This window comes from Chelonia mydas, chromosome 3, assembly GCF_015237465.2.
Source record: "Chelonia mydas isolate rCheMyd1 chromosome 3, rCheMyd1.pri.v2, whole genome shotgun sequence".
Lineage (NCBI taxonomy): Eukaryota > Metazoa > Chordata > Testudines > Cheloniidae > Chelonia > Chelonia mydas.
In genome coordinates this window covers 44251817-44266512 of record NC_057851.1, presented here as the reverse complement: position 1 = coordinate 44266512, position 14696 = coordinate 44251817, and the positions used below count along the sequence as shown (strand labels likewise).

Genomic DNA, 14696 nt, shown 5'->3' with positions numbered 1-14696 from the left:
ACTAACTCGAAGATCAGGCATCTCCTCACCACTCTCATCCTCACTGGGGCCGGAAGGCTCACCGTGAACATTTGTGTCTATGTATCTCGGGAGAGTTCCTTCCTGCTTAGATGGAAAAGCTTCCTTTCCGTTCTTTCTTTTTCTGAATGCTGTTCTGTGCCAGCTATAGTGGCTCTCAACACTCAGTTGAAGGGGACAAATGAGCAGGCTGGTAGCAGGGCCTGACTGAGGGAAGATATCAGTGGCTTAAGGGCCTAACTGGCTCCTACTACTTCAGTTGACTGCCTGATCTCCTCAAGTGGGTTCAGAAAAGCAGCAGGAAACAGGAAGCTCCCCGAGAAACTGGTGTTAATCAGTCCAGGCTCCTGGGGGTGCTAGAGAGGTACATAAGAGGCTCCTCCTCCTCTCTCTCCCTGCAGCTCCTGCTGCTTTCTGTTATTCCTTCTCACCTTTTCTCCTGCCTGCCTGTTATGTCTCTTGTGTCCTCCTTCCTCCAGCACAGCACTCCACCATCTCTGTGTATCTAGAGCAGAGAGAATACATATGCACCAGCAGCAGACAATTTTCTACACTCTGGGCCCTAGTGGTGCTCCCCCACCCCCAAGTCTGGCACTTAAGGCGGCCACCTCAGTTCGCCTCATGGTAAGGCCAGCCCTGGAGGTAGTGGCGAAGCACAGAATAGAAAGTTTCCTGCATAGCATTGGTTAAAGGGGAGCCAGATTTCAATGGAGCTACACAAGTTGACACAAACTGAGGATCTGGCTCTTAAGTTTTTATTCGCTGCATTTTTAATATAGGTGGCCTGTGCCTCCTCTTACTTACAGTAGTTTTACACCAGTGTAAGACCATTGATTTTTGTGGAGTTACTCCTGATTTCCTTTGCTGAAATGGAAAGGAAAATCAGGCCCATGATGTTTAAATAGAGATGCAATAAATTACTGGACTACCCCTGATCCAACGCCTATTGAAGTTCATGGAAAGTTTCCTGTTGATTTTGATGGGCTCTAGATCAAGTTCATAGACTAGAGGCCAATGTACTTTATTAGGGGTCTAAGCTGTGTGTTATATGACAGATGCTTCAGCCTATGCTAGAAAAGTCAGGACTTGCTCACACAGGATGTGCAAGTAATACATGTAACCAATATTATATATATTATACACTACTGAGGGGGACATAGTTCAGTTGCAGAGAATATCAGGATGTCTGCTGCCCCGTCAAATACAGCCAAGAAGAACATATGCTTCCTTCTGAGCATTAGCACATGATCATAGCTCCCATGATAATCAAATCTACCTGCACCATGATATAAGAGCATTTTCTCTAGCTGAAAAGAGCTTGTTCTTTTCAATCCCTCCCCCATTGATATGATTGTGCATTTTAATATATTATTACTTATTAGAGGAAAGCTAAATGTAAAAAGTCAGTCTGAATCTTGCTCTGCGGGCATCAAGGTTTGTGATCATCCTAATCTCTGCAGAAAGCAAATGCAATAGTCACGAACCAGCATCCAAGAAAGCTCAGTCCCCTGTATTTGTGAGTCTTGTGTTCTGTCCCAATACAGAATCATCATGAATGGCCAGTGGGAGGCTTTCAATTGACCTCAATCGACTTTAGAACAGGCGCAAAATTACCCTGAGCTGCACAGCACATAGAGGAAAAAAGGATAATTTGTGGTCATGCTGGTGACCACAAATTCAGACTATTGGAGAATAGGGCCCAATAGAGGACGGACTGGAAGATTAGCATATGACTTAAACCTGTTACACGGTGGTGGATACTTCTTTGAAATTTTATTTGGGCTCTAAGAACCCACTTTCATTATCTTATATTGTTGCCACTTGTGTCTCACCCAAGGGGAGCTGGATGTGGATCTCCCCAGCACCTTTCAATGCTGCTCCTGAATCATGCAGAAGAGTAACAACTGCACCCTTAATATCAAGAGGTCCCCGCACAATAAGGGGAGGGACTGAGAATAATAGAATATCCTTACGACACATGTACCCAGTTAGTTTAATTGAGTTATCTACTATCATGGCAGACTCATGTTATTTCATATCTAATCAATGTGTGATGAATAGATTTAAGCTGTAGATATAGGTATATATATAAGTAGGATAGGATTATAGACATATAGGATTATAAGATGGACACATTTTTGAAGAAAGGAATGTGTATTAGGTATATAAGTAAAATAAGGCCATAATGCAAGGTCTACAGGCTAAGGCCTGTAAAATTTCAGCTTAGCCTTACTAGGCCTCAGGCTTAAGGATGTTTGACATAAGTAGGTGACCCAGGAATAACCCTATGCCAGTAAAGTTACAAGATTACAGTAAAGAATGTGCCAATAGTGATATTCTGGGAAAATATACTTCAGTGAACCTATCTAGACCACACGGCTAGATGTCTGTAAAATCATGAAAAGTTCTCTTCCTGCAAGTGACCATGGTAACATGTTTACATAAATGTTAATAAGATGTTAATAAGAATAAGGAGAACTACAAGAACAACCTATGAGAAATAGGCACCTCCAAATGTATGCTGTGTGAAAGTATAGATAAGGAAAAGGAGGTTGGAACTCTCATGCATATGCATAAGGTGTTAGGTGTGATCATACTAACAGAATAACAAGGGTTCAATGGTATGGAAAAGGAGGGAAGACCCCAGCATGAATCACCCCTCTAATGATGACCACCTTCTTCAGAGACCCACCAGCTTCTGTAACACCTTTGGTTATATGCATATGAATACAACAGTAGCTATTGCATGGGCTCTCTCAAATTTGTATGCATCTGTGTGATTGTAACCTTAATCATCTGCTTACAGTGTATAATACAAACAAGTTTCCAGACTTGTGACTGTGTTTGTGGTCATTGTCTTTATTCTTCTTGTGTTCCTAGAGCCGCCCAATCTAGTAAAATCATAAAGGATAACATTCACCCTATTGTTCTGAAATATGTAGCATCACAGGGGCTGAGCTGACTCCCGAGGGACACTATAATTTAACACAGAACTATCAATTCAATTTAAAATAGATGTAACACTTCTGCCAGTTGGAGTGGGCAGCAAGAAGGGCTGGGTTCAATATCTAGGTGGTTCCTTTTCAACAATATAACCAAAATCGGCTTGAGCTCCCACCCAGTAACCTGGGAAAATTTCACTCTGCCCTCTGGGCATATCTAAGAGGCAATTCTTCCCCTTTCGCAAGCACAGAGTCTGAGATAGAAAGAGTTTCTTTAATAAAAGTAACCTAGCATTAATCAGAGAAAACAACACAAGCGCCATTCATAAACATAAAAGCATGAGCAAGACACCCTCCCCAGAGTACACTGGGCAGTGTCCTTTGTTTCAGGTTCTTGAGTCCAATACCCAAGTTCTTGTAGTGTTCCTCCTCCCCCCCGCTTAACACCCCACTCACAGTTGTTGTGCCTGGTCAGCGCAGACCCAGAGTTCATAGATAAATCTGCATGAATTCTCCTCCCTCCACGAGTGTGTGTGTGGTGATGGGGGGTAAATGCCACCATGTTCGCCCCTGCTGGGTCACAGCTCCCGCCGGCTCACTGCATCCAATGTGACCTCTGCCAGTCAGTCTCTTAGTGATTTTAGCTCTGTGTAGGCTGGGCAGAAACACAGTCCTGCCACAAGTAATTTCAGGTCTCAGAGATTTTCAGCTCTGGGCAGGCAGGGCAGAAGCGCAGTCCTACCACAACTGATTTCAGCTCTGATTGAGCAATTAAAATAACTAAGAGGTTGCTAATGAAGCCTATTTAGTGCTATTCTTTGAACTGTGGGGGAGGGAGGGAACAGGCTAAACCAATCTAGGGAGGACCCTTTGTGAGGCAGTGCAACCTCCTGGCTGTGGATGTCTGTACCCACCACTCTTATTTTCACAGGGCTCTGACATTAGAGCCCCTGGCTTAATGAGGTTCTTTCAACTGAGGGTGGCCCCCTCATTTGGGACAGGTTAAGCACAGTCCTGCTTTCCTGTATTCCTACAATAATTACAATATTGGTAATTATTTCACTACCCCTCCATTCAGTACTAAGGTGATTTGTACACAACACCAGTCAAAGTTGATCACTTTGACACTGCAGTATCTGCTGAACATGTAAGCAGAGCAGGAGCAAATTGTATTTACATACACACACCCAAAGTCTCTTCCCCTCCCAGCTAGCTGTCAAGGAAACATTCATTCAGACCCTGCTTACATAGAGGCTACACACAATTCATATTTCAATCATTATTTTCCATCAACACCCTTATAATGTTTCCTATTATCTATGCATCAGGTCACCTACAATAAAAAAATTGGGCCAAGAGTCTCCATCACACTGTGCATCTACTATGCCCTGAACGGACGAATACAAAAAAAGTGTGACAAAAACCCCGAAAAGGGTTGGGAAGCTGCAGTTATTACCCCACTCCCTATAAAAATGCAGAATCACATCCCCATGTGTTGCATTCAGCTGGCTCTCCATGGGCTACAGAGTTGGAGCAGGTTGCACTGGAGGCCGGGATGGAACCAGAGAACAGCAGCTCCCCGGTGACCTGCTGGATAAAACACTGGGAAAGTCAGTAGAAGATGACACCAATCTTCTAACCACCACATTGGAAATGACAAGTAGGGCATAGGTGCAGCATCAGGACCAATAGCATCATGGTTCCTGAGTGATTCTGCTGCCTGTAGGGGAGAGAAACTCAGGAAACACACATGCCAAACCCATGAAAAAAATGCAGAAATTGGGCTTGTTTTTGGCTTATTTGGCTTGTAAGTCACTTGTTGACTAGTTTTTGGCTTGAGGCTTTTTGCTTGTTTGACTTGTAGCTTATTGCTTGTTGTAGCTTGTTGCTTCTTTTTTTTTTTGTTGGCTCCCGGCAAGCAGAGGTGGGGCGGGGGGGGGGGGCAAGCAGGGGAGATAGTCAGGGGTGCACAGTGGGCCACCACAGTTCCAGACTGCACACGGGTAGAATCTAGTCATATAGAGTATTGGGGTTCTTAGGGATTGGCTTGTTTTGGCCTTGTTTTGAAATGGGATTAGCTTGATTTTTGGCTTATTGTGAAAGTCAGAGTGCTTATTTACCACACGAAAGTTGGCAACTGCGTCAGGAAATAATTCAGAGAGACTCCCACATCCTGAAATCTGCTGGATTGGAAGCAAAATTCCCTAGGGAACCTCAGGCTTCTTGTGATTTGAAGGGTAAACTCAAGGGGAGACCTGTGTCCAAACCAGCTTGATTTCCTTCTTTGACAGGGTAACTAGTTTAGGGGATAAGGGGAATGCAATGGATATAATATACTGAGACTTTAGTAGAGCTTTTGGCACAGTCCCACATGACATTCTAATAAGTAAGCTGGAGCAACATGAGGTTAGCAGAACTACCATTAAGTGGATACATAATTGGTTAGACAACCACAAAGAAAGAGTAACTATTAATGGAATGATGTCAGATTGGAAGGAGGTCTCAAGTTGGTTTCCACAGAGATCTGTTCTGGGTCCAGTGTTATCTAAGATCTTTATTAATGACCTGAATGTAGGAATAGAGAGCATACTGATCAAATTTGCAGATGACACAAAGGTGGGAGCATGCGGGGGAAAGACTTGCAAACACTTTGGAGGATAAAGCTAAAATTCAAAGGGATCTTGATAAATTATAGAACTGGGTTATAGACAACAAAATGAAATTCAACAAAGACAAATGTAAGGTGCTACACTCAGAGGAGAAAGCCAAATGCACAAATACAGAAAGGGGAAAAACTGGCTTGGCAGCAGCACTGCTGAGAAGGATCTGGGAGTTGTTGTAGATCACAACTTCAACATGAGTCAGCAATGTGATACTGTTGCAAAAAACAGCAAACGCAATTTTAGGTTGCATTAACAGAGCCATAGCATGCAAGTCATGGGAGGTGTTAGAACCACTCTACTCGGCACTGGTTAGACCTCAGCTGGAGTTCTGTGTTCAATTTTGATCGCCAATGTATAGAAAAGATGTAGCGAAACTAGAAAGGATCCAGAGGCGAGTGACAAAGATGATGAAGTATGCAAATGCTGAAGGAAATGGGTATGTTTAGTTTGGAAAAGAGAAGTTTAAGGGGGGACATGATAGCGGTCTTCAAATACTTGAAAGGCTGCCATAAAGAAGATGGAGAAAAGTTGTTCTCTCTTGCTGCAAAGGGCAGGACAAGAGGCGATGGGCTCAAACATAGCAGATTTACATTAAATCTCAGTAAAAACTTCCTAACTGTAAGAACAGTAGGACAATGGAACTTACTGCCTAGGGAAGTTGTGAAAGCTTCTTCACTGGAGGTTTTCAAAAGGAGGCTGGCTAGCCATCTGTCATGGATGGTGTAGACACAACAAATCCTGCATTGACACGAGGTTAGACTTTCACTAGATGACTTTTCGTGGTCCTTTCTAACCCTATGGCTCTATAATTTTATGACTGTGGCAGTGATCCTATGAGTTGAACCCCATGTAGGTCTAGAAGCACTTTTCCTTCTTCCCGGGGTTATTCGGGGTGGGGGAGCACTTGGTCCTTATGATGTAAAGCCAGTATTCTAAGAGTTTTCTAATATACTGTGTCAGCAACTTTCATATTTTCTGTGCTCAGTTCATCGGCGATGCTTGGAAAAGAAAATAGGTTAGTAACAATAATTTCCGTGTCACATTGGATCACATTTTTATTCACACAACACTCATATTTCTTCTATTATTCACATTTGTCATGCACCGAGCCATGCTGCTGAAACACTGGATCCCCATGTTTATTGAAATGTGTGTCCGACATGTATTGTCTTTGTCTTAACTTCAGGAACAATGTCTTTATGATTGTGTCTAAACACACCACTAGAAGTTAATGAATATTAGGTCCAATATGAAGTCCTGACACATTTTACTCAGATGATAAATCAGGTCTGTCAATTAAGAGGTCTGAAATTAAGGTTGAAATGTTAAGATTTCTTGAGGTTTGGAAGGAACATTTTGACCATTTATTTTTAAAAATAATTCAAAAGCTTAAAAATCCCACAATACTCAGATAGATCCATCCACCCGCATCTGGCTGCAATTCATGAAGAAATTACAAGTTAAGATTTCTAATTTATTTTTGACTCTAGCAATTGTTCCCCTGCAGTATGACAAGTCAGCAAGTTTCTGTATGCATATGCTAGGTCATGTGCATCAGGATTCCAGATGCTTTTCTAACATGTATTTTACATTGTAGCAGCAGAAATGAAGTATGTGCTGAAGTTGCCTGCAGTTATGTAGTGAGAAGGCTTACCTTTCAATTGACATGAAATCTGAGGGTGGGAAGTTAATCCTTGCGAGAGGTCACAGTCCACCAACAACTGCTGCTGTCACTCTTTGGACAACGTGCTTATTCTGTAAATACTCAGGGGAGGGAGAGAGAACAGCCCTGGCGAAAGAGGGAAATTATTATATGCAGTATAAACCCCCACCTCATGTACAGGGGAACCAATACATAAAAGCATTACATACCATCCAATGGTGAGTCTCTTCTATACGTTTCCTCAGAAGAGAACCTTTTTGAATGCATTGATTCCAGAAAGAATGTTGCAAAAGTTATTTATTGCATTACATTAAACAGACCCTTTAGAGATTGCTCTTGCTCCATTGAAGGCGGTAGAAATTGAGAGCACTCCACTCTGATTACTAATAGCTTATTGATTGAAAGTGGACTACTACAAACAGTGTCAGTGTCAATGACAGCATAGTGTATATGCTCTGACTGAAAGGTAAAGAACATCTAAGAAACATACAAGCCCTTTTTCATTTGACATCTGTTGCTTTACCAAAGTAACTGTTCTCATAAACAGGTGTTCTCAAGCTAATGAACAGTGTGAACTACATTTAAATGGAGATTGTCCCCTTCTCCCAAATCGCTTCCATACATCAATGGTACCAACCAACCACTCCTCTCATTCACCATCACATCCCTGTGGCAACTATAACAATTGCTTAGAAGGAAAAAACAACATTAGAGAGGTACTTAATGCTTTCTTAATTATCTTTTAATGCAATTTTGCAGCTGGAAACGAGGAGTCAGCTGTCCACAGGAAACCAGCAAGTGCTCCAGAGAGCCATTTTGTGAATAAATGGTTTATTCGGTCATTAACTAATAATGATAAGAACTGGGCAATTGTTATATCAGTATTGACTAAAGCCTTGATTCAGGGCCGATTTCTGCCAACCCTTTTTCCATACTGGTTCAAGTGAGTGAGCATAACACAACATGAGTCAGAGTGGCAGAATTTGGCTCTTATTTTTTTATTTAGTCCCTATACAAGCAAACCTCTCACTGAAGTGATTGGAAATTTTGCATGAGTAAAGCCTGAGCAAAAACTAAGTAAGGGCTTCAAGATTTGGTCTTTCCAGTTTTGTAAAGGGGCATGCATGTTTATGGTGCTGTCTAATTCATAACACATTAGAGTTGTGTGTCTTTATAGTGGTGTTATTCAACAAAGTCCATAAAAACACCTCCTGTTAACTTGTGGTCAGTACATCCATTGGAATGAGAACTGTGTATGTGTATGGAACAAAAGTCTCCACACTGCAATCTGAATTTTGCAAGTTCAATTAAAAAAACAAAAAAAGGCCTACATTTTCAAAAATTTCTACTAATCTGGGTGCTTCTGTTTTGTGGGGAACAACTTGAACACCAAGAGTCTTATTTTCAGAGACCCATAACACCAGCTGAAGATGGTGAAGGCTGAAGAGATCACAAGAGGAACACTTTGAAAAACTGTGGCACTCAAAATTAGAAGCCACTTTTGAAAACATAGGCTGAAGTGCACAATATACACTAGCATACAATTACCCTGCCTTTTTTGAATATTGTGGAAAGCCATATCAAAGTTTTTGTATCTAATGAAGAACCTAAAATATATGACTGGCTGGAGTAGAGCAAGATAGTGAAAATATATAGTTCTCAATAGAATCCCATTTCATTCCACTTAATTCCCTTGATTAGCTGAGGTTCATTCACTGCCACCAGTTATAGGTTTAGAACCGTGTAATTTCTATATTTTCCTATTCCTCCAGTCCAGGAAGACATAATTCAATACTAATAAAAATTGCATATCACACACTGGATTGCAAAGGCATTTATTAGTGCAGAGGGCCAGCTTTAATGATATTTCTGCTTTGTACATTTAGTAAGGACTGTGTCACTATGGAGAAACAATGATTGCTTCTATGGCAAAACAAGCTGTGTGGCACAGGAGGGGAAGAGAACAAACGTTCCTTTTTAAAATTTAATATCGTCCACTGATGTCTGTCTATTCTGAGTCAAACTAGGAAGACTATGGAACTGATATAGCATTTTCACAGCACTAGCAGATTGTGCAGTAATGCTCATATCCCAGAATCAATTAAAATTAGTTTAATACTCATATCACTGGTAAATTATCTTCATTTCAACTAAGTGCAAAATAACAAGAAAACTATGGTGGAAACAGCTAGCAATGCAAGAGAAATCCCCATATCATAAATTATCAGTGTTATGATCCTAAATTTTCAAATTAAAATTTCTTTCACACTTATTAGGGGTGATTTGCTAATAATATGGTATCAATCCTGTTGTAGGTCAGGACTGCTAACTACTATGATATCATTCAAGTCATTCTGAGAGATTTATCAGCAGATTGTCCATGTATTTGAATAGAAAATGAGGCTACTCCAGGTCATAGGGCTGTATTGCATTCATATATTATAAAGAATCCATATTTACATATACACAGGTCTGGTGGTTCCCAGCAAAACAGGCCTAATGTACATGCGGAATAGAACTCAGTACATCTTTCTCCAGCAGGAGAGGTCTTTACCAATTTAACTAGGGGAGACCTTCCTTACTATTTAGTACTTAGCATCCTCTTTGTAGGCCAACCACCAGAAGGTGACAATCAGACACCTGAGCCATCTGATTCCATTGAAGTACAGGACAATGGTACATATGCACACTAGCCAATACCATGTGTTGTACCCAGTTCCAACAATGGGTTATTTGTTGAGTACCTAAAAACATGCTAGGGGCCTGAACCATATGGAAGGCATTAGATTCTGGTAAAGAGAAAGAGGGTTGAAGGCTCAGGCACAAGAACATTTGGTCTCTGTTGTTTACCATATGTGCTTCTGTTTACTCCTTAAAACACATGCCGAAATTTCAAGGCAACTTTTGGGGGGTTCTGTTTACATGCAAATAGAGGGGAGGAAGAGACAAACCATGGAAACCACTCTCGGTTCAGAAGTTCTTTTTTAACCCATTCCCTGGCTCCTGGCTGAAGAAGAGGCCTCTCTAAGTTTTTATCTGATGGGATCCATACTTACAGGTCCTTATAAAAATCTCACATGTGGATCACATTAATTATGCACTCAGAGAAGCCTCTTCTTTAATTCTTTGGCATGACTTGCACCTTTCCAGGGTGAATTACATTCATCTACAAAAGAGAACCATTCATTAGACTGAAGAGTAATATTTTATTCAGATAGAAAACAACATAAAAGGGGACAATCCAAAGGAACCTGTAGATAAAACAGGGGATTGGCCACATAGATGGAATACGCACCTTGGTTTAAAAAATAAATAAGTCTATACATTTGCTTTTACCATGTTTCCAAATGGGTTGTGGTGTAGTACCCCCAATGATTAAAAATCTTTATCGTCACATTGAGTTTTTGCAGAATGCACTTAAAGTGGAAATTTTAAATGCTTGACTGGTGACATTCATATAACTTTATACAGAACATTCCATTTCAAGAGTATTAATTCCAATTGAAGTAAAGTTCAAGGCAAATAAACATAAATGTAACTTAAGTTTTGTTTTGTTTTTGCAATTCAAATTCAGCCCATGTACTGGTTTCAACTATGAATAAGGCATAGTGGTTCAAGTACTGTACTACCTTAACAGAAAGAGAACAACAACGAAAAAATAATACCATGAAGTTTTTCTATCAGAGTACTTTATTAGGGAGGGTAAAAAGCATTGTTCAAACACTCTGAATAGCCCTGGCTTTCTGCACTATCCATCTCCTCAGGTTCAAAGTCATCTGGATCGTGGGTTAATTGGTCGGTGTCCTCATCTGAAGTGGAAGGGCGTGTTAGGATGATTCGAGGTATCTTGAGTAAAATAGAAAGGATTTCAGAGAAAAGAGATGAGAGAGTTCAAAAACAAGAAAGCACAAGAAAACAAAATCATACTGAATGAAAAGAGAGAACAGAGCTGATGAATTAAATAACTAGTGCAATTAAAATGTGCAACAGATGCGAGCAACACAGCAGAGATCTGTGGCAGATGAAAGAGTATGAACAATGTACTTATCCATCATACCTTTTACAAAATCCATGCACTGGAAGCAAGGAAATGAGTTCTGACGGACCTCATAAATCTTTCACTCCCCACATAACAAACAAACAATATTCTTATTTAGGTATCAGGAAATGCACACTTCATCGTAACACAAACTCTTAACTCTGATACATTTTTCAAACCCCAATAATTAATGTATTATTTTGATTTTGAAGTCTTTGTATTTTGTTTTAAGGAATACACTAAAAAGGAAAAAATTGGTAACATAGTCAATATAACAATTAATATACTAGTCACATAACTGTGGACATTTCTGATAAAGTATTTAAAACTGATGTGTTTTGAGAATTGTGAGAGATTTAATTTTATTTAGTCATTTAGCAATTTTTGATGATAGGAAAATACATGACATTGTGATTGATGGCAAAAATATAAAGGTATATGGACTTTCATTTGAGGCTGATGAATGTATTATTAATATATATATGGATTGTTGTGTTTCTTTTTGAGAAAGGTGTGTATTATATTTAAATTTTGAGACTACTGGTGAAAGTAGTAGTTATTGCGGATAAGATTTAAGGTTGCTCTATTGTGTTGAAATATGCATTTCTTTATGCTTGATAAGAATGACATGCTTGTTTATTAGGTTGGCAGCATAAAATTTATCATATCTTTAACTATTCATTTCCTTGCTCTTAAGAGTTTAGTTTTTGTAAAAAATGTGGTAGGTAAGTGCACAGATGTCACTTAGCAACTTCAACTAGTTTTTGAAATGAGATTTTGGTTTTAGGAATTTTCCAAGTAATTTTTGATCCATTGTTTTTTCTTCTCTCCTCTCTTTCTAACTTCATCTTAATTAACCTAAGCAAAAGGAAGAAAATCAAAGATACAGTGTTTTAATTAAAAAAAAATGGGACAGAGAGATCACCATATTTTAATTAATAGTGAGTAAGGTGCTGGCCAACCTGGTAATAGCTCTTGAGGAGATTTGCCTTATTCAGTGCACCCCATGAGGATATGTATGCTCACTACATAGCTGAGTTAGTTGTGCATCCTTCATAGAACCACCTCCCTTAACACTGAATGTTGGTATAAGGTGCTACAAATCATAACCAATAATAGAACCCAGGTTGCTTTGTTCTACACACCTAACGCCCAATCTAGTAGGTTTCAGATGGCCTAATTACATATGGAGATTTGTAGAATATGGATATGAGGCACTGTGGTGTAGCTAGTGTGATATAGGCTTACTACCTCAGAGGTCAGGGCTGAAATCCTGGCCCAACTGAAGTCAGTGGTAAAATTCCCAGGAACAGGGTCCAGATTTCACCCAGTGGACTGTTTCAAACTCCACTACAAACTTTTAATGATACTTCTGGTAAATCACTTAAGTTCTCAGTTTCTTGATTATTTGGTCTTGAAACAGACATGTGCACATTTCCCCAAGGCCCTGGTAGCATTTAATTGGGAATGCTGGAGAAGGAGTAATTTTACCAGAGCCTGAGTTTCCATTCCCTTTTAAAAAGTAGCCCTCAGCCATTTTGTAGGATAATCATTAAAATATTCTCCATCACCGTGGTCTCATTGGCAAAAAAACCTAATTATTATTTATATTATTGTGGCTCCGAAGAGTCCCAGTCATGAACCAGGACCTTATTGAGCTAGGTGCTGTAGAAACACAGAATAAAAAAACAAACAAACAAAAAAACCCGGTTCCTTACAAACTAAGTATACGACAAGAGACAACAGATAGATACAGACATTGATGGGAGAGTACAAAGAAGCAATGAGACAACATTGATCAGCATATAGGCCATGATCTCAGCTCACCAGTTGCTTAACTGTTGCAAGATTTTTGTATGCATCAAAGCAAAGGAAAGTTTGAAGGAGGATAATGAGTTAGGTTTGCAGATGTTTATGGGGAGCTCTTGTCAGGCATGAGGGGCGGCACTGGGAGAAAGCACAAAGGCGCTTGCCAAATTTTAACTAAGAGCAATGGAGGCAGGCACCACGGGCTGATCAGATTCAGGAGTTGCAAGCTTGATAGTGAGTGACAGGGATAAGTAGAGAGGGGACAGGATGCGAAGGGCCTGGAAAGTGGAGACAAGTACCTTATGGTTGATAACAGTAGAGAAGACAGAGTGAGTGGAGGGGTGCAAGGAGAGGGGTGACATGGTCAAAGTGACAGGCTAGGGAAATGATCTGTGCAGCAGCATTCTGAATGAATATGAGTGGGACAAGCCTGCATTTAGCAAGGCCAGAAAGAAAGATGTTGGAGTAATTGAGATGCAACTTGATGAGAGCTTGAATGAGTTTTAGCTGCGTAGATGTATAGGAAAGGCCATATCTTAGAGATGTTATGCAAAGACAAACATAGCCGAGATGGGAGGATCTCAAGAGAAGTCCGACATCCAAGTTACATGCCCGAGACACAGGCAGGAAGTGGTGGTGTCTCCAGGGACTGAGAAAAGAAATACTGGGCAGGCTTGCGGATGGGGGTGAGTGGGGCTTAAGAATTGTTTAGCCATGTTGATCTTGAGCCAATGGCTAGACATCTAGGAGTAGATGTCAGAATCATGTCTAGCTTTCAAATAAAGCAATGTCTTAAACATTTCAGGTAGCCCTGCTTTTGAAATATGCATTTTACATAAGCCAATGTCAAATATAACTACTTTTCAAATATTACGATGTTATTTGATTTCATTGGACAGGTTGAGAAACAAAAATAATTAGATGTTTTGAAAAAAATTCTAGAAGGAAGCCATTTTTAGGTCTTTCAGTGACAAAAAGCATTTACTTAATTTAATCAAAATGTCAAAACATTCTAGTTGTCAATGAGATGTAACGAAAAAATTAAAAGTTGCTCTTAAACATCCCTCAATTCAAGAGTCTTAAACTTACCTACAGTCCATACAAATTTGATTTCCCCTCATTTTTGTTTTTAAAATTATTTACATCTGAAAGAATCAAGGAACTGAGGTTATAGAACGAGTTACTTACACTAGAGGAATGAATGCCACAGCATTTTAAGTTTCTGACAAACAGATTTTTGTGTCCCTCATTGTAGGTCTATAGACATGACTACACTTCAAAATGGAAGGTGTAAACTCCAGCTCAAGGAGACATACCCACCCTTGCTCTGATTGAGCTAGCGCACTGAAAATAGACTGTAGATGTGGTGGTGCAAGTAGTGGGAGGGGCTCGCCATCCCAAGTACATACCTAGCATCTTGGATGGGTTCGTACTCAGGACTGCTAACCCTTCCCATGGCTTGAGCTGCTGCAGCTCTACATTATTTATAGTGCACTAGCTTGGTCAGAGATATCACAGTTATGTCTCCTCCAGCTGGAAACTATACCTCCAGCTCAAAGCTT

At 40.1% G+C, this 14696-nt stretch overlaps 1 protein-coding gene across 1 annotated transcript in view; it reads right to left on the bottom strand.

Annotated features, from left to right (window-relative positions):
• Window positions 1-10587: 10587 nt before the first annotated feature.
• LRRC1 (leucine rich repeat containing 1) overlaps window positions 10588-14696 on the bottom strand; it is a 171998-nt gene continuing 167889 nt past the window's right edge. The window contains exon 19 of the mRNA XM_043542374.1: window positions 10588-11132. Within this exon, the coding sequence (XP_043398309.1) occupies window positions 10980-11132 (153 nt within the window). The 3' untranslated portion in view covers window positions 10588-10979. The remainder of the gene's footprint in view (window positions 11133-14696) is intronic.